Source organism: Pelophylax lessonae (assembly GCF_965119305.1).
Source record: "Pelophylax lessonae genome assembly, chromosome: 3".
Taxonomy (NCBI): Eukaryota; Metazoa; Chordata; class Amphibia; order Anura; family Ranidae; genus Pelophylax; species Pelophylax lessonae.
In genome coordinates this window covers 300,211,953-300,239,607 of record NC_138770.1, presented here as the reverse complement: position 1 = coordinate 300,239,607, position 27,655 = coordinate 300,211,953, and the positions used below count along the sequence as shown (strand labels likewise).

At 41.6% G+C, this 27,655-nt stretch overlaps 1 protein-coding gene across 2 annotated transcripts in view; it reads right to left on the bottom strand.

Annotated features, from left to right (window-relative positions):
- P3H2 (prolyl 3-hydroxylase 2) overlaps positions 1 to 27,655 on the bottom strand; it is a 250,994-nt gene that overhangs the window by 61,305 nt on the left and 162,034 nt on the right. For both annotated transcript variants that reach the window (XM_082251184.1, XM_082251185.1), the window contains exons 2-3: positions 18,542 to 18,685; positions 10,411 to 10,600 (exon numbers count right to left, since the gene is read on the bottom strand). In XM_082251184.1, coding sequence (XP_082107310.1) covers positions 10,411 to 10,600; positions 18,542 to 18,685 — 334 coding nt within the window. The remainder of the gene's footprint in view (positions 1 to 10,410; positions 10,601 to 18,541; positions 18,686 to 27,655) is intronic.

The window sequence follows — 27,655 nt, the reverse complement described above, 5'->3', positions numbered from 1 at the left end:
GGCTCGTTATTGTCTGACGACGTAGACCTACGTCGTCAGACACTTCCCTTTCTCTGCAGCGCGCGCACGCCACCGGAGGCTCGCTCCCGCTGTATTCAGTCACAGCGGGAGTCGGGCCATGGGAGGAGCAGCGGCGATCGCCGCCGCTCTTCCCCGATCAACGGGGAATCGAGTGTGGAGATCCGCCTGCTTGTGTAAACACAAGCGGGCAGATCTCCTAAGTGACAGGCAGGGTCAGATTGCAGGGTTCAGCATAGCTAAACCCTGGATCTGTCCTTGTGTCACTCAGTCACCTCCCCCCACACACGTCAGTAAGCACCAGGCATACATTAACCCCTCCCTCTCCAATAAAATTAACCCCTTCCCTGCCAGTGTCATTTTTACAGTAACAGTGCATATGTATAGCACTGATTACTGCAGTAATGTCACTGGTACCCCAAAAAGTGTCAAAAATGTCAGTCAAGGGTCCGATCTGTCCGCCGCAATGTCGCAGTCCCGTAAAAAAAATCACAGATCGCCGCCATTACGCGTTAAAAAAAACACCAAAAATTACAAAAATCTTTCCCTTAGTAAACGCAATAACTTTTGCGCAAACCAATCAAAATACGCTTATTGTGATTTTTTTTATCAAACATGGGTAGCAGAAAACAAATTGGCCAAAATTTTTTTAAAAAATTGGTTTTTACATCTTTTTTGGGGGGAATTTCATATAAAAAAATGTTAAAAATATTGTTATTTTTTCAAAATAAATGCTCTTTTTTTGTTTATAGCGCAAAAAGTAAAAATCGTACAGGTGATCAAATACCACCAAAAGAAAGCTCTGTTTGTGGGGGAAAAAAGGACGTAAATTTCGTTTGGGTACAGCATTGCACGACCGCACAATTGTCAGTTAAACTTGCACAGTGCCGAATCGCAAAAAGTGGCCCAGACGTAAGACAGCAAAATGCTCTAGTGGTAAAGTGGTTAAACAGATCTTAATTGGAGTGCTGACTGTTATTTTAACAAGTTTTTAGCAGGCTTCAGCAGTTGTACTTACCTTAATACATGTGGTCACACGATGCACTGGGTCCCTAGTCTTTATCGTCTTCCTAGTGGCTGTTCAGTGGTCGGGTTCTATCAAGCCCCAGAGGAATGTACAAAATGATAACCTTTTGTAGAGGTGACAGGTTGATGTGGGAACAGACTACAGTTATGGATCACCAGTTGCCATTCATGGAAGCAACACCAGCAAAGGCACTGACAGTGCAGATAGGTGGGTAAGAAAGAGCTCCAAAAATGCCTGTTTTTTTCTTTTTTTTTTTAAGCTGATGAATGGGTGGGAAAGAAGAATGGGAGGGGGCTTTACCTTAACTCTGAGATGTGGTTTATAAAAAAAAAAAAAATCTATACTGAGAAAAAATGAAAGGCTATTAAAAATGATAGCTTCCTGGCTTTCATGCTGACACAAACTACTTCAGTACTTTTTAGTATGTGATGTGGAACAATCATGGATTTCAGAAGTTCTGATGTCACCCTGACTTTACTTGCAACATGCTTATCGTGCAGAAGTGACTCTGAACATAACGAGGCCAGAGACAACCAGGCACCTAGAATTTTTATGGGGAAAAACAGTAGTAGCAACCTTAATATTTCTTCTGCTAGAGGGCTTCTTTAGCAAGGATATGGAATAGATTTTATCATTAAGGTGGTCTGATGTTAATATAATACTCTATCATCTTCCTTAAAAGTAAAATGCATTCTATTAAAAGGATATGAGAGCCTGTCATAGCCATGTTATGCAAACCAGAACCGAACACCACCAATTAATGACACTCACAGTAAAACTCCAGCACATGCCGTTCTTGGATTCGAGGTTATAAAGCTTTTTAGGACTTCTAGGAAGCTTTTCAGGAATTATATACTGACAAATTGCGAGTGCCCATAATAAAAAGTTTAAATTTAAATTATGGTAGCTATATTAAAATTTCCCTCCTCACAAAATAGCCAGCGGTCTAATCCTGGCAGACAATTCCCACAATAATCTCAAATGATTCACTTTATAACAGAAACTTCCAAAAAGCACTGGATTCCTGTTCCTCTGCCAAGAAAACTGTTTAATGCTGAAATACAGCATAAATATCCCAGAAAGTATACAGCAGATGATGCATGGATCCAGACTTCTGTAGGGAGAACTAAATATGTCCCTGTGGCCAGCTGGCTTATGACAGCTGCTTTTTATGTTTCTGCCATTTCAGAGCAATTTAACTTATGAGAAAAGGTTTTGATTAGTGTTACATGGGCTTAGCACCAAGTCTAACGTGCCATTGACATGAAAAACACAATAATAAGTCCAGCAGAAAAAGAAATTATATTAGGTCCCTATTGCGTAATGAGATGAATTTTTATTTCGATTTGAATCTTTTTAAGCTGTAACAATATTACTCCCTTCAGATCTTTTATTATATAGATTTGGATTCTAGTCCAAAAAAGATTCTGATTTTACTTAGTTGCTATAGCACTGTCTTTCCACAATCCCAAATATTTCGTAGTTGATGATGTCATGCATTGGAAATTCTGATTCAGGTTTGGAATCCCTCTACTCAGAGCCAGATTTATGACTTCCAGCTTGGTAAATTCATGTTTGATGGCCTAAGCCATCAGACAAACACTAGCATGGAGCACCTATAAATCTACCAGTGACACAAATACTCCTAAAAAGTAAATATGTCCCAGCTTACTCCTGTCAATAATGATATTTACTAAGGCATGCTAATTGCCACCTGGACAGCAGATGACATTAAAATAACAGGATACAATAGAAAAAAACGAAACATCTCTGTTGCAGGATGACAGAAGCAGCAAAAAAAATATAGCACAAATTTAGATACTCGCCATCTTTTCATCAAGATAGTCATTTTGCAACAAATATTTATTAGGAATAATTTAAGGGAGCAAGTGTCAGTGGAAGATCTGCACTTCTGCCACAGGACTCATGGTCTGAAAGTAAATCTGCCAAGAGAGAAATATATGGAAATGTACAAAATGTGTGTGGGGAAAGTGCTGAAGGGGTTTTCTTGCCGTGTCAGTTGTTCCTCCCCTATTTGGCCTTTCTTACTCTAAGGAATGAACATATGGACATACATGTGGAAATTGTATCAAGTCACTATACTCCCAGGACCTCATAACCGCGTATATGGGCAACTTTTATCTGGTGTAAAATATCCCTTATCTGGGTGTGATACATACAAAGACATTGACCTAAATCTATATAGATCAACTAACCATGGATTATCCTCCAAGGTCCTTTGTTGTTTGGGTTCTCCCAGCCTTCCTGTTCCCATCTTATGACTTGAAATATTATGATGTATATGATTGTGTTTAAACTGATATTTGACTTAGAATTTTGATTCAAGAATTTGAGAGCACATCCCCAATCTATTCACACATCATTGTGCTCTGCCTTTTCCTGAAGAAGCCGGCCATAGAAACACTTTAAAGACCTGTACCCATACCCCACACAGGTGGACCATCTTTTTCCTTTGAAATACTATCTTTGACTGAAATATTACTGCATTTGTGAATGAATTTCAATGGGTACTATTGTGATAAAGCTTTTCTGATACATAGTTAAGTTATATGTGGTGCTAAATTGTAAATCAGTTTCACATGTGTCAAAGCGTCATGTTTTAAATACAAATTTTAACCAAGTATATTTATACAAATACATTTTTTTTTTTAAATAAGTGTATGAGTTATGACACTTATGGATCACCATAAGTGCTATGCGAATTTTGTTTCGTATAGTACATATTCAGAAAGAGTGAAACATTTTTCCACCAGGCATCTGAACAGAGTGTCCGGAGAATGAAGAAAATGTGGGGATACACAGTTTCCTATCCCAGGGCTGTCCCTTCTCTCCCCTGAAGCTGATCACGTGAACAGGCCTAAGCTCCCTGAGAATAGGTAAGTATTAGCAGTTTTCTTCTACATGGTTAGTATAGATATTAAGGGGGTGAGAGACATTTTAGGCTGTTCGTTCTAGCCCAAACTTCTTCTTAATGTTCATTCCAACTATGATTCTATGCAGGACATAACTGTGGGCAGGTGCCTACTTTATACTATCGGTACTTGTGATAAAATTTACCAATGTGTTCTAATATTTTAAAGTTTTAACTGATGCTTGTGGGAATTGCATCAGTTGTGACATAGTTTCTCCTCCAGGTGTGCCACTTCCCCTTGTGAAGGGCATACATTTAGGGGAGCCAACCTCATAATGGATGGAGCCTGGTGTGTGAAGCATACAGTGAGGACCTGTGTTACCATGTAACCTCTCATCCAGGCTACAACCCCCTGCAATGAGACCCAATGTTAGGGCGAACATTTGTAGTGGATTCTGTTGCTATGGACTTCTGCACTTTGAGGTATGAGCGTAACTATTTAATTATGCACCATTAACTCTTAGCACCATTACAGTGGTTGTAAAGTCAGGATGATAAAACACTGTCATCCCCTCTGTTTAATCGAGATGCACAGAACTGTGTCCGTTTCTTTAAAATTCTAATCGTAAATACCCAGGCCCATCTTACCGAATGGGCAAACTGGGCCCCACTTGCCAAGCGACCCAGTCCCAGCCAAGCATTATTCCCGATTCCTGTGTGCATCCCGCCGCTGAACTTAGCTGGTGGCAAGCTCCTGTCAGCCCTGCGCTGCTGGCAGGCCACTTTGGCCATAGAGGGGGAGCCCACAACTGCAGCAATGCCTGACTGCCTCCACGGGAACAAGCACACACAGGACAGTCAAGTCTGACTCCCATCCGTGTGTGTGTTCACCGGACACAGCCGCCAAACTTGGAAGCTGTCATTAGCCTGGCACTGCTGTACCAGTAAATATCGCCTTATCGATAATTTGCATTTTTATTCTTGTGAGTGATTGTGTAGGCAGGGCCCCAGTGCAAAAGGACCCTTTTTTGCTCTTAAGATGGAACTGTAAATACCTTATCTCACAGCAATAACTTGCTGTCCGTGACATTCCTCTGCTCGATCTTCCCCGATGAAATTAATATTGAGGGAGGGGCTGAGATAACCCTCCGACATCAGCTGGCCAGCAGAGGAAGGTCATGTGACCACTGTGACATAAGACATTGACGATTAGAGTTTTAAAAAAATGGACATCTAGTAGTTTAGATCTTGACAAAACAGAGGGGATGCAAGCTACTTTTAAAAGGTATTTCAAGTGACATGAAGGAGCAGTAGGAGGGGAGGGGCGGGGAGGTGATCACTCTCACACACAGGCATCGAAACTGACAGGCAGGGAGGGAGGGGGAAAGGCAGAGAGGAGAGACTGTGATGACAGAGGCACGTAAGCTGACCACTGTATCATGGATCAGGAGCCATGATTATCATGGTCAGCAGAGACAGGGGGACACAGGAACAGGCAGGATCAGCCAGGTATATTACATTATACAAAGGGACAAATTACATAGAACAAGCACTGTGCTGTTTAACATGCTTTAAAGGAACAGGATAAATATATATATATTTTAGGGTTACAATCGCTTTAAGCAGCGTAGCATAGCTAAACCCCACATAGATAATTGAGTCTAATGTAATTGCATGTGGTTCAAGGACTATGATATGAATTATGATGTGGATGTACAGATGTTAATTTACAAGTCTGCTGAGTCAAAAGACTTGTGTTACAAAGAAAAGTGTCCAAATCATTTACTGGGAAGAGGTAATCTAAGGACAGTCATACATGGATGAAATTTACCTGGTTCAGCAAGAAGTGGCTGAATTTCAATCCATGTATGGGTAGGCTGGTTGTACAGAAGTTAATTTACCAATCCCAAATAATCAGTGTCACCGGCTATAGCCAATCAGTGATCAGTGAAGTCTCCCTGTTATCAGAACAGAATAGCACAATGGGAGTGATTCCCTCATGCACCTTGAATGTGTGGATAGGGGAATCTGTTCATTTTTGTTTTCGCATTCAACCCACTGGCTGACCAAAATAAAAACGGATTAAGGGAGAAGTACAGTGAAAGCTCGTTTGTGGACCACAGTAGTGCAGTTTGTTCCGCACTTCTGTGACCTATTTTCAGCAGACATCAGGCTGAAGCCAAGTAACCTGAATATTGTGTTTAGGGATAAATCTAGTTATTGGTATTATAAAATACTAGCCATTAAGCCCATTAAATTAACGGGCGCTAGAACATATGTGGTCAGAGTCCCCTTTAATAGTGTGGTCAGAGTCCCCTTTAATAGTGTGGTCAGAGTCCCCTTTAATAATGTGGTCAGAGTCCCCTTTAATAGTGTGGTCAGAGTCCCCTTTAATAGTGTGGTCAGAGTCCCCTTTTAATAGTGTGGTCAGAGGTCCCTTTTAATGTGCCCCGATAAGAGCTGTGTTTGTGTTCTCTATCAGACAATATTCCACCATTTCTCACATAAGAATACACTGCACTGTAATCCATCCGCCCCGATAGATGTGCAGAGAGCAGAGACTATGCCCCACCCTACTTCAGTCTGTTAGGGCAGGACTTCCCAAATCTCTGCACTCCCAAAGGCTGTCTGTGGGGCAGTAGCGCAATTCCCATGGACACAGGGAATCTGGATGCAGAGACACTTGCATTTTATTAATATAGATGATATATACTTGAATCACGTTTTGGCTGTAATAGCCTGAATTTACTACTTTCAGATATGTGCTGCTCTTGCTTCTTGTCTGGTCATGATTGATTGTGTTTAAGATTACAGATATGAAAAATGTGCTTAAGTCATAAGCCAACATTAAAACATAGAAGAATTACATACTAGATCTTGCACATATAAACATTTACTCAACCTGCTGAGACTATGGAAAAATATCTTGAAGCCAATTAGTGAGCTGGATAGAGTCCAGATCCCCCAACAATTCCATTGCATTAGCAGAGCAGCTAACAAAAACAGCTCACAGAATAAAATACTCAATGGGCGTTAATTAAATGGACATAATGCAGCGTGTGATTATTTTTGCATGAAGGTACACTGTAAAAATATTTTTAATCTTATGTATGTGATATAACCAAACTATCATCAGCTTTAATGAGTCCTTGTTTTGGAGGACACCTGCCAGAAGTGAAATATGTACTGTAGAATGCCATTGCAGACCTACTTGTGCGATTCCTGGTTGCCTGCTTCTCTCTGGCTTTATTCATTTCTGAGTTTGTGGTCCAGGAGAATTATGTAGTTGATGATATTAGAATTGCAGGTCTGTATACCTAATTATGTTTAGAAAGTATTAAGGGCAACCAGTTACCTAGCATTTTTTGGAAGAAGAGTATAAAAAGGCAGTATGTATAATTCTTTAGGTACAGCTTTGCTTTAAAGTGATAAATTACATGATTAGGGATGGAAGTGAAAGGAAAGCAGAACTAAATGTGTGTTTGAGATGTAGCCAAAATGGCAGCTTGCTTAGTATTTCTTCAATGGGCAGGGTAAGGCATGCTACTGTTGATATTTTGGACCAATTTCCATGAGCAAATAGTTCGTCTTTTGACACAGCCACATGTTCACATGAAATATAAAGATTAAGATGACTAAAGACAGCCAGGACAAGAAATTTACTTTGCACACTTACTATATAGCAGTAAAACTCAATTATACCAAATCAAGCTGCATTGAAAAGATTATATTTAGAACCCATTTGCAAGCAGTTGCTGGGAAGCATTTCTTTTTCAATGGAGTGTGCTTTGCTGTAATGGAGATGAAAAATAATTACAGAGGTATATTTATTAATAATAAACATCTATAGTTCTGCTAACTATATTTAAGTTCAGTTAAGACTCCTGGTTGTGCCAAAAAAATTAGCCAATGCAAGGAATCCTACCAAGAGGAGGTGTGGAGTATCCCAGACTTTAAGGAAATAATTCCTCACAATGTCCAGTAAAACCACAAACTTACAGCAATCCAATGAGGTTCAAATACATCTTTGATAGTAGTAAATATGCATATTGATTTTTTTTTCTATGCCCACATACCATCTGACAGATCCTTATAAGCTGGGGTTGGCGGTCTATATGCCTTGTACCCAAGCTGCCACATGCTCCCCTTGGTACTCAATGTGCGACCCTGCAGCTCCAGATGTCTGAAGAGTGAGTCCTAGATTTGTAAAGCGGTAATAGCAGTGCTTTCTACTGGCCTCATATAACATATCACCAGCTTCCTACTGTCTTCTGTACCATATCAGTCTCAAACCACACCATAATTTCCACCAGTAAGTCTGCAGTCTCTGATAGTCCTGTCCTGCTGTCATTTACTAAACATTATATAGAGATTTTTAAAACATTTGCATAGCTATTCACCCAGTGAAAGTGCATGTACATTTTTTTCTGTGCTGTTCAAATGTAATACATTGATTTTTAAAAGAAAAATACTACATTTGGCCATGAGATAGAGCTAAGAATTATAGAAGATTTCTATGATACCTAGCTCCATCTAGTGGCCAATGGGGTATTTTAATTTCATTGTTTACATTTGAGCAGTACAGGACATTGCCACTTTAAATTCACCCCCCCCCATTTCCCCCTATTTGCACATATTAATGTATATGCACAATTACTGGGCACATGGCTATGCACATTTTTTATAAATAAATCCCCATGTGTGGTTATTTGCTGATGTCAGGGGCCGCAGTGGAAAACCACTGCTTCCTATCTAGCCCAATAGATTCTACTAGCTGGCTATTTGTTAGGACATGTAATTGGCAATCCATTCGATATTTAGGCAATGTGTGTAAAACCTTATCCCAAAAGAAAAAAAAACAGTGAATGAATATATCTGCTAGTCAGGGGCAGACTGAGAACCCTCAGGGCCCCCGGGCAAAATAAATCAAGGGTCCCTTTCCAGGCCCCACCCATGTTCTGCCTCCAGCCACACCCTTGCCCCACCTCCAGCCACACCCACATCCCATCTCCAGCCACACCCTACACAATCTTTAGACACAAGGAATAAAAGTACAATAATTTATAAACAAGTGCATCACCAATGATAAACGGACAAACCAAGACCAGTGCATTACAAATGATGAACGGAACAAACCAGGACAAGTTCATTACCAATGATAAACAGACAAACCAGGACAAGTACATTACCAATGATAAACAGAAAAACCAGGACAAGTGCATTACAAATGATAAACGGACAAACCAAGACCAGTGCATCAGCATTACCTTGAACAAAACCTGTATCATCTCATTAGACCATCTCAACTTAGAGAAAATCATTACCTACCTGTGGAGGCAGCGCACGTCGACGTCACCTCATCACATCGACGCAAGGTCAGTGCGTGACGCTGGCGCGCCCCTGCTCACGGGACACCGTTGAAACCCAGCACCGGGCCCCTCCTCCCACGGAAGTATCATTGGCCGCCGAGCCCCTCCCCCTCCTCCCAGTTACGTAGCTCTGGCCGCGGGGCCCCGATAGCCCGATGTTGTCTCTGAGACAACATCGGGTAAATTCATTCTGTACTGGGCGACAGGCCCCCCCTTCCCAGTCAGGCCCTTGGACCATGTCCGAAGTGCCCGACCGCTCAGTCCGCCCCTGCATTAGTCACCATAGATCACACCTCTCTACTACTGTGTATGGATGTCCTCACATTATACATCATACATGTATTCCTCTACAGCAAGGTACATGTCTCTTCTGTACACTCAGCCTCATGTATCAAGGCACATGGAGCAATCTACTCATACAATGTAACACTTCTCATATTATGTATGATTGTACCCATAGGATACGCTGAAATTCCATAGGATTGTACACAGCCCATAGGATTGTACACTGTTCATAGGATTGTACACTGCCCATAGGATTGTACACTGCACTGCCTATAGGATTTTACACTGCCCTTAGGATTGTACACAGCCCATACAGATTGTACACAGCCCATAGGATTGTACACTGCACTGCCCATAGGATTGTACACAGCCCATAGGATTGTACACTGCACTGCCCATAGGATTGTACATTGGCCATAGGATTGTACACTGCCCATAGGATTGTACAATCCATATGGGCTGTGCACAATCCGTATGGGCAGTGTGCAATCTGTATGGGCAGTGTACAATCTCTATGGGCAGTGTACAATCCTTATGGGCAGTGAATAAATAAATTGACAGGGGTTATACAGTATCCTTCCCTTTCTTTATTCAGAATTGAAATAAATTTTGCCTTTTGCGCTACTTTAATATAAATGGTCATTCAATCCCTGAAGAAAAACTTGGTTTTGTCTATAAAACACTACATGAAGTAGTTTCCATGTTGGAGCCATTCCCTTTGCTGATGCTGACCTCAGACAGGCTGCTTGGCTCCAACTTTTTAGCAATTTACATTTCAAGTTCACTTTATAGCTTTACAAGTGCCAGCACTAAGTACATGAAATGTAATAAGCGCTTACCTGCCATGACTTCATACAACGTTGCTTTGTAGTCCACATATTCATATTCATCAAATTTCTGTGGCCCCCAGCACATAGCTCTGCAGTCAACATCTGCTCGAAAATAGCCCTTCAAAGCATCCTCAAAGTGCTTGATAGCCTGTTCATATTGTTCCTTATCATAGAGCTTCACACCTGTATGATAATCTTCCTAACAGACAGAATTAGATACATTTAGGTCTTCCTTATACATTCATTATGCAATGGCAGAACTGTATTACTTTTACATTGCTACGTATACAATATGCCTGCAGATCATTTTTTTCTGTCTGGAGTAACAATTTCCCCCCCACGTATGTGACCTGATATGTGTGGCTGTTTTATTTTCCACTTTGGTGTCCAGAAATGATTTAAAAAGGAAATGTAATCTCCATCTGGTAAACCAGTCACAGAAAATGTGTTTTCAGACAGTGAAGGGTATTTTATTGTCAGAGGTAGCAGAGTCAGCTAAAATCTCAAATATCATTAGCTAATACTGCTGGCTCAGTCTCACACATTATTATGTGTATGTGTAGGAGCTAATAAGTAATATACTTTTAAACTCACTAATGCTGGATGAGCACATCGCATTTAAAATACTGAATGTCAAAGTCTAAAATCCCAGCAAACTTTCCAGGCACATTGACGGGATAGTCTATTATGGGGGTTGATTTACTAAAGGCAAATGGACTGTGCACTTTGCAAAGTGCAGTTGCTCCAGAGCTTAGTAAATGAGCTGCTGACTTCCATCATCACCATGTGGTTTAGTTTTTTTAATTCCCTTGCACATGGTTAGGTACTCTTTGCAAAGTGAAGCTTTGCATCTTTTACTAAGCTCCAGAGCAGTGATGGAGAACGTTGGCACCCCAGATGTTTTGTAACCACATTTCCCATGATGCTCAACTACACTGCAGAGTGCATGAGCTTCATGGGAAATGTAGTTACCAAACATCTGGGGTGCCAAGGTTCCCCATCACTGCTCTAGAGCAACTGAACCTGCAGAGTGCAACTGCACTTTACAAAGCACATGGTTTATTTGCCTTTAGTAAATCAACCCTATAGAATTAGGAGGAATTTGAACGACATTTTATAGAAAATACCATTCATCATTTTGTTTTTTTTATTTACTACATATTTTGTAAAGGATGCAGAAAAAGAACACAATGCTATGCTTGCTTCTGGCCTTATTATGGTATTTTTAACAAAATGGTTTAATACACAGTAGGGCAATTGGCTGCAGCCTCTCTTTTGTTGCTTATCCTCGACAGCCCTATAAGCAGGCATTATTTGCCTAGGATGTGGGTCAACTGTTGTATCATTTGACCTATGTGACTGGATCACATGATCAGGAGACCATCTCACTGGCTCCCAGTTGGAATTCTTGACCAAGATAAGTGACAACTCTGTCACATATACCCAACAAAGTGACTGGCCTCAGGTGATCCACAGAGGTTAAACAAATCTTCCTACATAAGTTGTGCCTGTTTATCGGCAGCATTTCTTCTCTTCAGCTGTTGAGAAGTCCAGAATTTCTTTAGCTTGTCTAAACTTTCAGAAAGCAGGGGGCGTGGAGCGGAAGTTACACTCCGACGAGCTCAGTAAGAGCTGACTGGTGGGAAGGGACACAACCACCTTCGTACAGCACTCAGAAAAAGAGTTGAGGCTGTCAAAAAAAGGCTGTGTGGTTTCTGTCCCTTTCCTGTCACCTTTTTTCTCTTGTAAGAAGTGACAGATATCAGAGGAATGGGGCAGCAGACAGAAATTACACTTAGGGCTCTGGACTGAGATAAGCACTCACCACAGAGGGATATGCTTTGTTCACATTTCACATCAGAGGTTTATAACCACTTTAGAGCCCACTTTCCTTGCCTCCACATACATGTGTTGCACAGCCGACAAAAGGTTAATTAAAGTTTTACAGCTGCCATTTTTGTTCACTCAGATCAAAATAGTTTTTCTGAGTCTAACACTAAGAGCCGGTTCACACTTCTGCGTGTGCCGGGTTCGCATGTCATGTCGGAGCGCACTGCTCCGACATGACATGCGATCAGCTGTGCGGTGCGAGTTTAGCCATACAGTTTGTATGGCTAAATTCGCATCGCACCCGCAGCAAAGACGCACAGGAGGCATTTTTGCTGCCGCATCAGGATCGGATCGCACAGCGGTTCACACTTGTGCGATCCGATCCTGTGCGAACTGCACGATCGCACTGCGATATGCGATCAAACTGGGGGTGTCGTTAAGATTACATTGACACCCCCAGCGGATCGCATATGGCAGTGTGAACTGCCGGGGGTGCGTGTGCGATGCGGGAACAGGCTGCGAATTCGCAGCCTTCCCGCATCGCAATAGTGTGAACCGAGCCTAAGTCTGACAGTTGCTGATTAATTCACATACTTTCTCCAACTCCTGAGAATGCATGCAAGCTAGGTAACAAATTCTCATGGATAATGTGTTAATGCATAGACAGCAGAATAATTAAATACAGAAATATTAAATAATTAATTACAGAAACACCTCTTCAACTTAATCAGGGTAACATGGCTGCACATAAATCTATAAAAATCAGTGCTGTGCTGCCTACTTGGTCAATTGAGATAGCTGTCTCAGACTGTACTCATGGAGGCACAGTTGGGGCATTGCATTAAGGCCAGAGTGTCCTTACCAGGCACTTCATCCTCATTGGAGTTCAGTAATGCTGAACCTGGTAAAACCACAAGCTCAACATTTTTGAGCTCCTTCCTGGCCACTTCACTTGTCACACAGGGAGGAACAGCAGCTGACCTGTTCACTAATGCAGAGTATGTTAAAATTATAGGTTTAGAATAGCTGAGGACAGTGCTGCCAGACCCTAAATCATCTTGTGTGAAAGACAGAGTGGGTGAGTAGAAACCTATGTTCAGTGATGCTGACCCTGCACAAGTTCAGCATCACTGAGCTGACTGTGTGTGTGTGTGTGTGTGTGTGCATGTACACTACTGCTTGGTGTGCCATGCAAAACCATGATAACAACAGAGAATTAGGCTGAGAATCACTACTTTAGAATAAACACAGCTACTTCTGCTCAACAACAATGTCATTAACAATGAAGTCCATTGTAGCTCTGGTAACACAGATGAACAATTGGAGTAATTCAAGGTCGAAGAACAAAGGGCCACTCCACTAGAATAGATGTTCTGTGGTAGCGTCTACCTTGACAAGCTGGTTTTCTGGAGAAGCTGTTATTAGTGTCCGGGACAGCTGCCTGTTCGCTGGTTCCGGCAGTGGAGGGTCTTTCACCTGGCTGCAGATCACTTGCCCAGCTACAATATCTCACAAAAGTGAGTACACCCCTCACATTTTTGCAAATATTTTATTATATCTTTTCATGTGACAACACTGAAGAAATGACACTTTGCTACAATGTAAAGTAGTGAGTGTACAGCTTACATAACAGTGTAAATTTGCTGCCCCCTCAAAATAACTCAACACACATCCATTAATTTCTAAACTGCTGGCAACAAAAGTGACTACACCCCTGAGTGAAAATGTCCAAATTGGGCCAAAGTAGCCATTTTCCCTTACCGGGGTCATGTGACTCGTTAGTGTTATCAAGTCTCAGCTGTGAATGGGGAGCAGGTGTGTTTAATTTGGTGTTATCGCTCTCACTCTCTCATACTGGTCACTGGTAGTTCAACATGGCACCTCATGGCAAAGAACTCTGAGGATCTGAAAAAAAAGAATTGTTGCTCTACATAAAGAAGGCCTAGGCTATAATAAGATTGCCAAGACCCTGAAACTGAGCTGCAACACGGTGGCCAATAAAAAAGGTGTGCGACAACTCCCATTTATGAAAGGTCATCATCTTTAATTGGACTTGAATTTAACACATACAACAGGACATATATAAAAACATATCCCCGTTAAATGGCTCCCTCTTGAACCTGTTTAAAGTAAATCAATGGTCTCATGTTAATACTAATAAACTGGGCATATAGTGCATGAAAACACCAAGAGGCCAATCAAGTGAACAGATATCTATCCCTTAAACACCATATTCCTCAGGATTCCCCTTTGGACTAAACAACTATGAATGGTTTGATTTATATACAGTATACATAAATGGGTCTCTTCCAACCAGACTCAGGAATAAATTAAACCCACAGGGGTGCTGTTTGAGGATTAGCTGGTTTCTCTATATAGATTAAAATAGGCAACACTTTTGTCCCTTTGAATCCAGGATTGGTGAGGTCTAAAGTGCAGTTGACTCCCACTCGTGGTCCAGAGGAGGTATTGAGATATAAGTATATGCTTTTCAACACTGTATAGTATGCACTGAAGTGCAGTCTCCCCCCCTCCTAACACGGGTGTGCGTATTGGACAGACAGTTCCAGTGTTATACACAAGGTGTTTGAGACAGACAGTCCCCGTGTTATACACAAGGTGTTTGAGACAGACAGTGCCAGTGTTATACACAAGGTGTTTGAGACAGACAGTCCCCGTGTTATACACAAGGTGTTTAACAGATAGTCACAGTGTTGAACACAAAGCACCTGTATAGCCTCTCAAGTGTTGCTTAATTTAATCTATATAGAGAAACCAACTAATCCCCAAACAGCACCCCTGTGGGTTTAATTGATACTTGAGTCCGGTTGGAAGAGAACCACCTATTTATATATACATCAAACCGTCCAGAGTCGTATAGTCCAAAGGGGAATTCTGAAAAATATGGTGTTTGAGGGACAGATATCTGTTCACTTGATTGGCCACTGGGTGTTTACCTGCACTATATGCCCAGTTTATTAGTATTAATATGATACCATTGATTTACTTTAGACAGGTTCAAGAGGGAGCCATTTAGCGGGGATATGTTTTTATATATGTCATGTTATATGTGTATTTGTGGATTTTATATTCAAGTCCAATTAAAGATAATTCAAAAATGGGAGTTGTCACACACTTTTTTTCTATCCTATAGTTTTATACACAATTTTGGTATACATTTAATTGGTATATATTTCAAATTTTAAAGAGAGGGTTGAGTTTAAATCCATTGGGTGATGTTAGGAGATTTTATGTACAATAGTGGAATAGTTTCTTTCTTTAAGCTTGTGACTGTATATCTTCCAGGACTTCCTACCGCGTTGGTACTTTTGTGTACGGTGGCCAAGACCATACAGCGGTTTAACAGGACAGGTTCAACTCAGAACAGGCCTCGCCATGGTCGACAAAAGAAGTTGAGTGCATGTGCTCAGTGTCATATCCAGAGGTTGTCTTAGGGAAATAGACATATGAGTGCTGCCAGCATTGCTACAGAGGTTGAAGGGGTGAGGGGTCAGCCTGTCAGTGCTCAGACCATACGCCGCACACTGCATCAAATTGGTCTACATGGCTGTCGAAAGCCTCTTCTAAAGATGATGCACAAGAAAGCCCACAAACAGTTTGCTGAAGACAAGCAGACTAAAGCCCCGTACACACGTACTGATCGTCGGCCGAACGATCGGCCGTCTTTTGTCCAGGGCTGTCGTGTCTGTTGAAAACTGCAAAAGACTGCACACGAATTTTGTCGGCCAACAACAGCCGACTGCAGAAGTGATGTCATGTGATGGTTAACTTTCCTTATCTTTTTTCTTTTCTGAGCATGCCCAGTCTTGCTAATCTGCTGTCTGTCGGCCGAAATCTGTACTGACTGGCGAACAATCGGCCATTCTGGTGTTGGCCAACAAAAATTTCAATGCCTGCACGACAGATTCTGTTCGGCCGAAAATGCGCTGTCGGCTGTCGGAAGCATCATACTAACAAGCCTACAATCGACCGATCGGTCGTCGGCCGAATATTTACGGCCGACAATCGGTATGTGTGTACGGGGCTTAAGGACATGGATTACTGAAACCATGTCCTGTGGTCTGATGAGACCAAGATAAACCTATTTGGTTCAGATGGTGTCAAGCGTGTGGTGGTGGCAACTCGGTGAGGAGTACAAAGACGAGTGTGGCTTGTCTACAGTCAAGCATAGTGGTGGGAGTGTCATGGTGCTGTCGGCACTGGGGAGCTACAGTTAATTGAGGGAACCATGAATTCCAACATGTACTGTGACATACTGAAGCAGAGCATGATCCCCTCCCTTCGGAGTCTGGGATGCAGGGCAGTATTCCAACATGATAACGACCCCAAACACACCTCCAAGACGACCACTGCCATACTAAAGAACCTGAGGGTAAAAGTGATGGGCTGGCCAAGCATGTCTCCAGACCTAAACCCTATTGAGCATCTGTGAGGCATCCTCAAACGGAAGGTGGAGGAGTGCAAGGTCTCTAACATCCACCAGCTCTGTGATGTCATCATGGAGGAGTGGAAGAGGACTCCAGTGGCAACCTGTTAAGCTCTGGTGAACTCCATGCCCAAGAGGGTTAAGGCAGTGCTGGAAAATAATGGTGGCCACACAAAATATTGACACTTTGGGCCCAATGTGTACTCCCTTTTGTTGCCAGCGGTTTAGACATTAATGGCTGTGTGTTGAGTTATTTTGAGGGGACAGCAAATTTGCACTGTTATACAAGCTGTACACTCACTACTTTACATTGTAGCAAAGTGTCATTTCTTCAGTGTTGTCACATGAAAAGATATAACAAAATATTTACAAAAATGTGAGGGATGTACTCACTTTTGTGAGATACTGTATCTTTGTTTCATCAGCTGTTGCCCCTCTATTAGCTGCCGAGGGAGGGAAGCTGAGGAATTTACACTCACTGAGGGAGTTGTGGAAAATGTTGTTAAAGAGTCTTGTGTCTACATCTGAGCATGGTAAGTAAATAGGTACTCTGGCAGTGGACGTGTCACTATCATACAGAGAAAGGAATGATTTAAATCTTTAAGTACAGTACAATTCCAAATATTTAGGAGCGAAAATTTAGATTTTTTTTCTTTTGGTCTCTTTTGGTATTTTTACAGCTTTCCTGTCTATCACACAATACAGTAGAGAGGAGAAAAAAAGTAGTATACCACAATTGTATGGGTAGCAGTTAATCTTTAAAGTAGAACTTCACCCAGAAGGGAAAGTTCCACTATTCCTCTCCCCCCTTCTTAACATTTGGGACCTTTTTGACAGCTCTGTGGTAATCTGAGCAGATGTTTATGACATGTCACAGGTCCCAGAAAACTGCAGGACCAATGGTGCACGTGCAGTGAGTAGCCGGGTGTGAATCTTCAAGCAGTCACAGCAGGCTGCCCACAGTTAGTATGCCGGTGGCAGGGACTGAAGAAAAGACTGGCGGGGTAAGGACATCCCTGGATTCTGGAGCAGGTGAGTGTCCTAATATTAAAAGTCAGCAGCTACTGTTTTTGTTGTGTTAATTTTAGAACAGATGACTGGAACCACTTTAAAGTAAATCTGAAGCCAAACTTTTTTTTTTTAGTTTTGAAGAGGAAGGGTTAACTACCATTCATTTTGGGAAGTTGTCCATTCAATTGCTGTTCTGTAGGCACAACAAGAATAGGAGAAGTTTCAAAGCACACTTGCACTCTCTGACAGCCAAATTGTCTCTATTGGAAGACTTCTCCTATATTGTAGTCTTGTCTAGTGACAACTCAATATCCTGGATTCCCCCTTAATACTGGTAACAATGATTCCTGGACAAATAGGGTGGGTGGATGTTAGCTTGAGATAAACTTTATTGTTTCGAAGGACACCCCAGGATGCACTGATGGGCAAAGTTCTTCATTTCAGAGCCTGAAATCTTCTCAAACATGAAACAAACTTTAATCATGTGGTTCCTAAATTCCTTGGTATGGTAATTGTGCTAAAACACACAAACACAAACCACATTTTAAAAAAGCACAGTCACTGAGGAAATGGTTCAATTTAATCACAAATGCTAAAAAAAAAAAAAAAAAAAAAAATGCATCACAAATACGGTCGCTTGAATTGAAACTGAATGTGAGTCTGAATGACCAGTGGGAAAAAAACCTTATAATGAGAAGCATGTGTGCTGTGGTTTCTGTTCAATTACGTCAACCTACTTGGATCCCCGTGCATTAAACATTGCATATTGTAAGAGAAAAATTCCACAATTCATACAATGGACTACCTGGACTAGCAAATGCAAATATTTATAAATCTAGCAGAAATACCTACCATATAAGCATGGCTCTCCCTGTCAATCAGTGGGCTGTCTGACTTGGTTTGGTAGGTTTTTAAATTCTGCTGCACTTCCATATGCTCGGGATTGGCCATAAAGAAGGTATGAGCAGCTTGAGCAGCTTTATCCAGCTGATTCAACTAGAAAATAGAGAAAAAATCCAATTATATTCTTTGACTAGTCCATAGATGTTATTAATTCATAGCTTATAAAACGAAACATTAATACAGCTGATTTAATGAAGAAAACAAGAGTTTGTCCTCTAAAATGATTTCTAAGTCCAAGTAAATAAACACCGAATACTCAGCTTTTGGAACAAATATGGTGTTTATGATGCTGAATATAAAAGATACTTGTAAGCTCCAATGCCATGTATTACAAAACCCTGCACAGCATAACATTGGTGTCATAGGAAGTATTACTGAAGTACATGCCAAGTGATGACCAAAATGTAGGAACCCCCAGCAAACTATTCAGTTCATCTTCATGTATGTTAGCTCAAAGTTTACTACAGTAAACTGGAATCAGAGTTAAATTCTTTTTGTAAAGCCTTGATTTATATATTTAAATATACAGTATTTATAAACAGGAGGTTCAATCTAAGCACAAATTCAATGTAATGAAAACTGAGTGCATTACCATGCCTGATGATCAGGTGATGGTCTAGTGCATAGAGTCAAGGCTGCATCAGGTGTATTCGCGAATGCGTGTACAAATTAGCATGAATGTTTAGCACAGGCTTTTACACCAGAGCCCTGTTTAAAGCACAGCAAAACTAAGGAGACTTGCAGAATGGTCATGAGATTTTGTCCTGTGGCAGGACCAGCATCCTACTTTTCTGTTTTTGAAATGTGTTGCCTCCTAACTTTGCCATACCCTGATCTCCTGTTGCTGACCTTGGATTGTGTCCTGACTTCATCCTCTGTGTGCTGTTTTGGTACTTTTTTTTTTGGAAATAACTTTTTATTGCTTTTTCAATTGTAAAACAATTACAACCATCAAATAGTAGTAGACAGCACAAAACAGCACAACAATAAAACAAAGACACAGTAGCACCGGTAGCTACAGCAGTTACAGAATTCAGTCATAGAAACTATGAAAAACAGAATGATACAGCGAAAGAGGTACATGGTAAGGGCTACACAAAGCGCCATGATTGGTCAAGTCAGAGACAGAACCAAAACAAAAAAAATAAACTGATACAACCCCGGTAGGTACTAGGTACAAAGGAGGCTTCGTAAAGTGACAAATCTTGAAAATCTGTTAAAGTCTCATAAGAGAGACTTAAAGAATATGAGATAGTTGAAGCAGTGAAACAGTGATAATTAAGCATTCAATCCGACACTGTGGATGTAGAATTGACGCAGCCCCCCAGATCGTGTCAAATTTAGCAGGTACTCTCCTATTTGTGTAGGTAGCTTTATAGAATGGCAGGGTTTTATTTATGAAGACCTTCCAGGCCTACAGATGGGTGCAGCAGCCTTTTTCTAGGAAAGGAATTTATGTTTTCTAGCATAAAAAAACAGTAATGTAGGCAAAGTACAGATAGTGTTTGTGGGGGCCAGAGAATCCATCAGGCTTAACAGACACACCTCAATAGAGAGGGTAATGACCAAAGTAGTAACTGATTGGATACAATTTACAATCTCCTGATAATATTGTTAAATGAATAGGCACTCACAAAAATATGCATTAAAGTGGCATTAAAAAAGGAACAGCACCAACCGGTAGAGTATTGAGTACTATACAGTTAGTCCTCTACATACAAACTTTCAGGTTGCAAAATTTTTAAGATACGAACATACTTTTTTATGTCCAATCGTGTAAGTTAGTACTTATTTCTGGAATACATTCTTATGCGTACATCCTCTACAAGTGGTTGTGCTTCCGTGTACTTTACTGTATGCAGTACTTTATCTTTATTTCAACCTGTTCTCTATGTAATATTTGTGTGAAATGTGTTATAAACTTATTGCAGTAATTTATTGGGCCAATTGTTTTGGTTGGGCACTTTGTTGGACTTACAAACAAATTGGACGAATGTGCTCTCAGAACGGAACTCGTTCATATATAGGGGACTTGCTGTACACACTAACTGTTTTGGTACTTCTGATGCTCATTTGATATTGACCTCGGCCTGGCTTCTGACCACGCTCCTGCCTTCTGATTTGGCATTGCTGCTATCCAGTTGTTGCTGACTCTGGCTCATCTTGACAATGGCTTTGCTTTCAACACATGTGGGTTCCTGTGCTCAATCTGTGTGTCAGAATTCTGCACAAATTCCAGTATGAGCACCCACAGCATCCCAGCAGCATCCAGATCGTTGTCCAGATCATTGTCTGACCACTGTGCCAGGACCTACCGCAGGCATCTGATTTACTCCTTGTCCTGCTATACCCTGTCACCAACTCCAGGGGGTATTGAACAGAAGTGTAATGGAAGCCCTCTCATCGACTCAAAACTCAACCAGGTACATGACATGCATCTCATTGTCCTCTGCAGAATTCATTACATTTAGTGGCACTGGGTGTAGAGGACATTTACTGGTGTATGCAAATACTTTTTGCATATAAATGTACAGCTGTGATAGTAATCAAGGCTAAAGTAACAATAGTCATAATAAAAATACAGCAAACATTGTTGAGACCTAGGATTTCTAATGAAAAACTGGAAATCCAAACATTGAAAGAATGGAGGCATATTCATGATCCAGTAAATGCACAGACCAATCCTGCCAGTAATTATGCTCTATAACTATGTTGAGAATTCTCACAGGTAGGCAGCAGCCAAAAAGCTTTGAATGGTCAGCAAATCAATAATTTTCTGCTTATTAAATATGCTCTGTCTCAGGTCTGTTGTGGCTGCTAAAAGTGGCTTCAGCTTCCTAAAAATCAAGCCCACATTCCTAAATCATTTGTTGCTTTTGTATAGTAAATTATATACTTAAAACACATGTGCTAACTGCATTATTTAGATAAAGATTTTCCGCTTGAGGTCAATAATCAACTGCAGAAAAATAAAATGATGATAGTTTAGCCAAGTATTCAAGAAGGTAAAAAAGCACATGGGATAAGTTAATAAATTATACGCTATGCCAAATTGGACAACTCTTTTTAATCAGCGTTCAACAAGTGCTTCTATGCTTTGTTCCCAAGAGACTTTAAGTCTAAGGATGGAAGTTTTTTTTCCAGGACTTTATAAGTTGAAATGCTAAATTTGTTTGGGGAGTTTCAGGCTTCCTGGAGTGACATCATGACCACACAATGATTTTCCTGTTCAGAGTGACGTTGTTGACTGAGAGCAGGCTTTCCCCTTGAGCTCTGCATTCCAAAGCAGTGAGCTCTGTTGTATTACACTTCTTTCCACTCTGAATGTGGCTATTAGATCTGATTTTTGAACATTCTAAAGGATCCCTTCAGGGCTTTAAATCTTCATACCTTCACAGAAAGACATCCTTTACTAACGTTATGCCAAAAATATTACTGCTGTCTTTACTGTAGAGATTTTGCAGATCACCTGTGTTAAATCTGGAAAATTTGTTCTAAGTACTGAAATGATAAAATGGTCTTGTTGGAATAGCTATAACTTTTGACATAATAACAATAACAAAACTAGCTGATTTTCTTTGCTGTGCCCAGACTTAAGTAAGATGTTTAGGCTTGTTTGTTATTTTAATGCTCTCCGCCTGCAAGCAACGGGATCTGACTTACGTTCCAGCACACCTGTGCATATCAGACATCATAAATCTAGGTGTTTGGACATAACTCATCATTTTACCACCACAAATGCCATCGCTAGAAGCCATTTGCTACATCAGTGTGAAGATGTCATCATGGAAATTTTGTTGTGTGATGGACTGACATTTTACAGGTACAGCTGGTTTTCTGTAGTGCGTCCAAGGTAACCTATGTCTGGCAAGAAGATGCATCAATCACTCCAGAAACCTGACATTTGTAACACATATCCCTCATAAGGCTATGTTCACATCTGTGTGGGTGCAGGAATGTGTGTAAATCACACGTGTTCCCATACCTATGTGCAGCTGCACACATGGAAAGGGGTGCAAATAATTTCTAATGGCACCGCTATACACTGAAAATGCGGTGCAGTTTGCCGGAAAACTCATGCTACAAAAGTACAGTGCAATCTCATGTTTAAAAAAAGGTTCAGGGATCTTTTCCCTGACATAGGTATCAAATGAATGAGCTGCTGTGCCGATGCAAACACTGCACGCAGAGCTGCTTAGGTGTTAAGCTATCTTGAGACCTCAGGCACACTTGGCATTTATTCTCAGTGCACAAGGCTCCAGCATTTAAGTGAGATTGGGAAGTACAGGTGCACCATCCAGCACCACTTTTGGCAGCCTGTAAAAAATGTATGAGAGGCTGACAACTAGTATTTTATGTTATATTTATTATATATAATATCTTTATATTATATTCAATTTCTTTATTTAATATAACCCATTAGTACTAACATGAGACATTACTACAGAGGGAGAGTGGTTCTGAAAACCCAAACTACTTTCTGTCCTAGGGTGACAACACTGTTCCACCATATATACAGTACGGTAAGTGTTGTCATCCTAAGACAGGAAGTGTGTTACTGGCAGGATCACCAGATGAAAAAAAACAGAAACAATGCTCAAAAAAAAAAAACAAACAAATGCAGCCAGTACACAATCATGGCCTGGGAAGCCAATAACTCATGAACAATAGAACTACATCATCCCCATCCACTACTGTTGTGTTAATAACCCCAAACAGTGGCCATATCTTAGCACTACAAGAGCCCAATTGAGGATGGGCCCAGTGATAATTGGTGTCCCCTAGTCCAAAGTGAGCACAAGATGGTATTGCTCAAACTTTTGGATCAGAGTGACACCCCGGACATCTGTATGACCACCCACCCAACAAGGAATCAAATCCACTCATATCAAAAAATAAAACAACCCTTAGGCAACCTTACCAAAACACCTCAGTGGAACCAATTCATCAGACGACCTTTACAGTCAAAAAAACCTTCATTTTTTTAAAAGAAAGATTGCAAGTAATATATCTAAAAAATACAATTATGTGTTATTAAACATTAAGTTATCCCACTTTCTATGGGGCAATAAATAACACTATTCCCAAACCTTGGATTAAAGAGGTTGTAAACCCCCCTAAATGACTTTTGCCTATAGGTAAGCCAATAATAAGGCTTACCTATAGGTACTGTAAATATCTCCTAAACTTGCACCATTTAGGAGATATTTACATTGCATGCAGAGGATGACGTCATCAGCGCATGCGCTCTGAAGGAACGACCACCCGTGCCGTTCCTTCAGAGCCCTATGCCGTGAACAGGGGCTCCCGTGCGCATGTGATTTCATCGTGCCTCTGGCCAGTCAGATGGAAGGAGGATGCGAACCAGGAAGTAGGATAGCTGAAAATGTCTGCCCTGTTACCGGTGAGTGGGCAGCACTGCGGTGGCTTCGTTCTAAGGTAAGTATTTCATAATGAGCTAGTATGTGATGCATACTAGCTCATTATACCTTTGTCTTTCAAGTTTTTCTTTTTTTAAATTTTATTTTCTGAGGTTTACAACCTCTTTAAGCTAGTTTTTGGGTCGGTTTATATGAAGTTATGTTGATCTATGATGTTATATAAGAAATGTAAAGAAAAGGTTTGAAGCTCAGAGCTTCATTCAATCCTGGGTTCTTTGTAGCTGACAAAGTGAATATCTATTTGATTTCTCGTTGTAAGAGTAATTTGTCTACATCCGCTCCCTCTTTTTTTGGGATGTATTCCAAGGCAAAAGAATGTATTCTTGGTGACATCGAATTGATGGTATAAACCCATAGGAGCTATGTTTCAGCATTTACCGTAACACTCTTTCATTTTATTATTTATAATTAACCTGATGTAAATCTCTATGTTTTTGATTTTGTTACATCATACATTCTATTCCAATTTAAACTGGTTAGAATCACATACAATGCTATTAGCTCACAACAACTCTGAACAAGTTTAGAATGCATTTCTGTTATTTTGATGTAGGTTCAACAAACATTAATACCATTTAATGCTAATTATTTAGGGTGTTGCAAGGGTGTGGATACTATAGATGTTGCCCTCCAGATATTTATGAAAACTCCACCTTGGTTACCTTTATACACTTTTTTAAAATATTTAGATATATGATACTGATTTATTTTAAAGAAAACAAAATATCTTCAAAAACAAGTGCTTACAAACAACTATTTAGCAATTTTTTTCATTTTTTTTTTTTCTTTTTGTACCAGTGCAAAGGTACAACACAAAAACAACTACATATATCCAAGTACACTAATTCTGTCTGACTGGTACAAAAATGAGTTGCTTGAATAATAAAGATATCCACTCATCATGTAAACCGTACAAGACAAATTAATTTAGGGGCGCCAACGTTTTAGGAAAACTTGTAACAATCAGCCATGACATCTGCAGCTTAAAGTGGAAGTAAATTTAAATGGGACTGCGAGCAATATATGGTGGTTTACATTTTAGGATGCCGCTAGCACGGATCACTCCCTTGTTGTGAGTGTGTTGTGAATAAAGAGACTGCAGTGCAGACATGCTACAGGAGATGGTCAGAGACTGCAGACATGATACAAGAGATGGTCAGAGACTGCAGACATGATACAGGAGATGGTCAGAGACTGCGTACATGATACAGGAGATGGTCAGAGACTGCAGACATGGTACAAGAGATGGTCAGAGACTGCAGACATGGTACAAGAGATGGTGAGAGACTGCAGACATGGTACAGGAGAGGGTCAGAGACTGCAGACATGATACAGGAGATGGTGAGAGACTGCGGACATGATACAGGAGATGGTGAGAGACTGCGGACATGGTACAGGAGATGGTCAGAGACTGCTGACATGATACAGGAGATGGTCAGAGACTGCAGACATGGTACAGGAGATGGTCAGAGACTGCAGACATGATACAAGAGATGGTCAGAGATGTTGGACATAATACAAGAGATGGTCAGAGACTGCAGACATGATAGAAGAGCACTAGGGGGGGCGGAGAGCACAGGGGAAGCAGAGAGCACTGGAGGAGCTGAAGGGCAGGGGGACTGGAGAGCATTTTAGGGGGACTGGGGGGGTCTGGAAAGCATTGTAGGGGGTTGGAGAGCATGGGGGTAGAGAGCACTGGGGGGGCAGGGAAAACTAGGGAGACGGAGAGCACAGTGTGTAGGGGGGAAGAGAGAACGGGGGAGGAGGCGGAGGCGGAGAGCAATGGGGGAGCCAAGGATCGCTGGGGAGCCACAGACCACTGGGGGGGGGAACTGGAGATCACTGAGAGGGGTAGCCAGGGAGCACAGGGGGGTGGAGAGCGCTGGGGGGGCCAGAGAGCATGGGGGGGATGAAGAGCACTGGGGGGGCTGGAGAGGAGGGGGCTGAAGAGCACTGGGGGGGCTGGAGAGGGGGGACTGAAGAGCCCTGGGGGGGGGGCTGGAGAAAGGGGGGTGAAGAGCTCTGGGGGGGGGCTGGAGAGGGTGGTGAAGAGCACTGGGGGGGCTGAAGAGCACTGGGGGGAGGGCTGGACAGCACTGGGGGCCAGCAAAAGAAAATAGTTGTATAGGAGGGGGGGTGGGGCAGCTGCATATAGAGGAATTGATCTTTCCATATTACTCCTGCAGCCGCTGAATGCCTGCAGGAGGGAGAGGAGGAGAATCAAGCATTCGGCAGCAGGCAGAAATATGGAAAGATCAATTCCTCTATATGCAGCTGCCTCACCGCTCCTTCTCCTATCCAGTAACCCAGGGAGGCTGCTCAATCCTCGAGCACTCACCTTCTTCCCGCCCCCGCCCCTGCCCCTGCCCCTGCCCCCGCCCCCACGCGCAGCATGGGTAAGCAGTACAGATCGAGGGAGCAGCTGCCTTCACATGAGTAGATGAGCGGCGCCAGTACCGACCTGACACCCCCCCAGTGCACGGCACTCAGGGCGGCCCGCCCCCCGCACCCCCCATTGGTACGCCACTGGTCTCCTAAAATACCAATTAATATCACACTTTGAGGTTGATTTACTAAAGGGAAATAGACTGCTCACTTTGCAAGTGAAATTGTAATTTGCATTGAAATTTTTCCCAGAGCTCAGAGAATGAGGGAAAGCATTTCCATCATCCAAGCATGGGCAAGCAAAAATGCTGTTTTTTTTTTTTTTAATATACCTTGCATGCAATTGGCTAATATTTGCAAAGTGAAATTTCATCACATTCACTAAGCGCAGGGGAAAATTCCCATGAAAAGTGCAACTTTCCAAGCAAAGTGAACAGCCTAAATGCCTTTAGCAAATCAAACCATTCAGTTCAATAGTGGTTACTAAAATTATTACATTACAAAGGTCCATATATAATCATATCTCAGGTAACGGAAAAACAAACTAAAACTGAACCCTCCACATGGATATGAACTGAACACACCACCTGGAACCTTGAGCTGAATGTTCCTGAATCTCTCTACACACAAATGTACACTTTGTGCTAGTTTATGTTTACAGGATTAGGGCTCTAAACTGTGTTGCTGTTTCCAAGAATGTCTACATGCCTTACATATAATGAATTCTCATATCATTTAAAGGATTTCAATTTGCCTCAATGGTCTGTGCATCCTTGTAGCCATTACTGGAAGCCCCTATGGCATTTCTTCATGACTTGTACATTGCATTTTCTGGTACAATATATATAGTGTGAAAAGACCATTCCCTTTTTTAGAAACATGTGTAGCACCCTCCTAGGTAGGTGCTAGGAAAAGTATATGTGTGGCCCTGTCTGCTTATCAGGAGGGCCTGATCAGTTATTTAGGCTGTCATGTGTTTCCAGGTGTATTCTGTTGAGTCAGGGGAGTCTCCCCACTGTATCCAATGTGGGCTCTTGTTGGACAGTGGAGGAAACCTGGCTAATAGCGCACCAGGGTTTATAGCTGTTCCAGTGGGCTGAGTTTGCCGCAATGCACCCTGGGACTGGGTATAAACTTGGCGGGAGCATGAGACAGAGCGTCTTTGGTGGGAAGCAAAGTCCCAGGAGGAGGCTGATGGTTGTCTCTCCTCTTGTCAGAGCGAGTGAAGGTGCCCTGG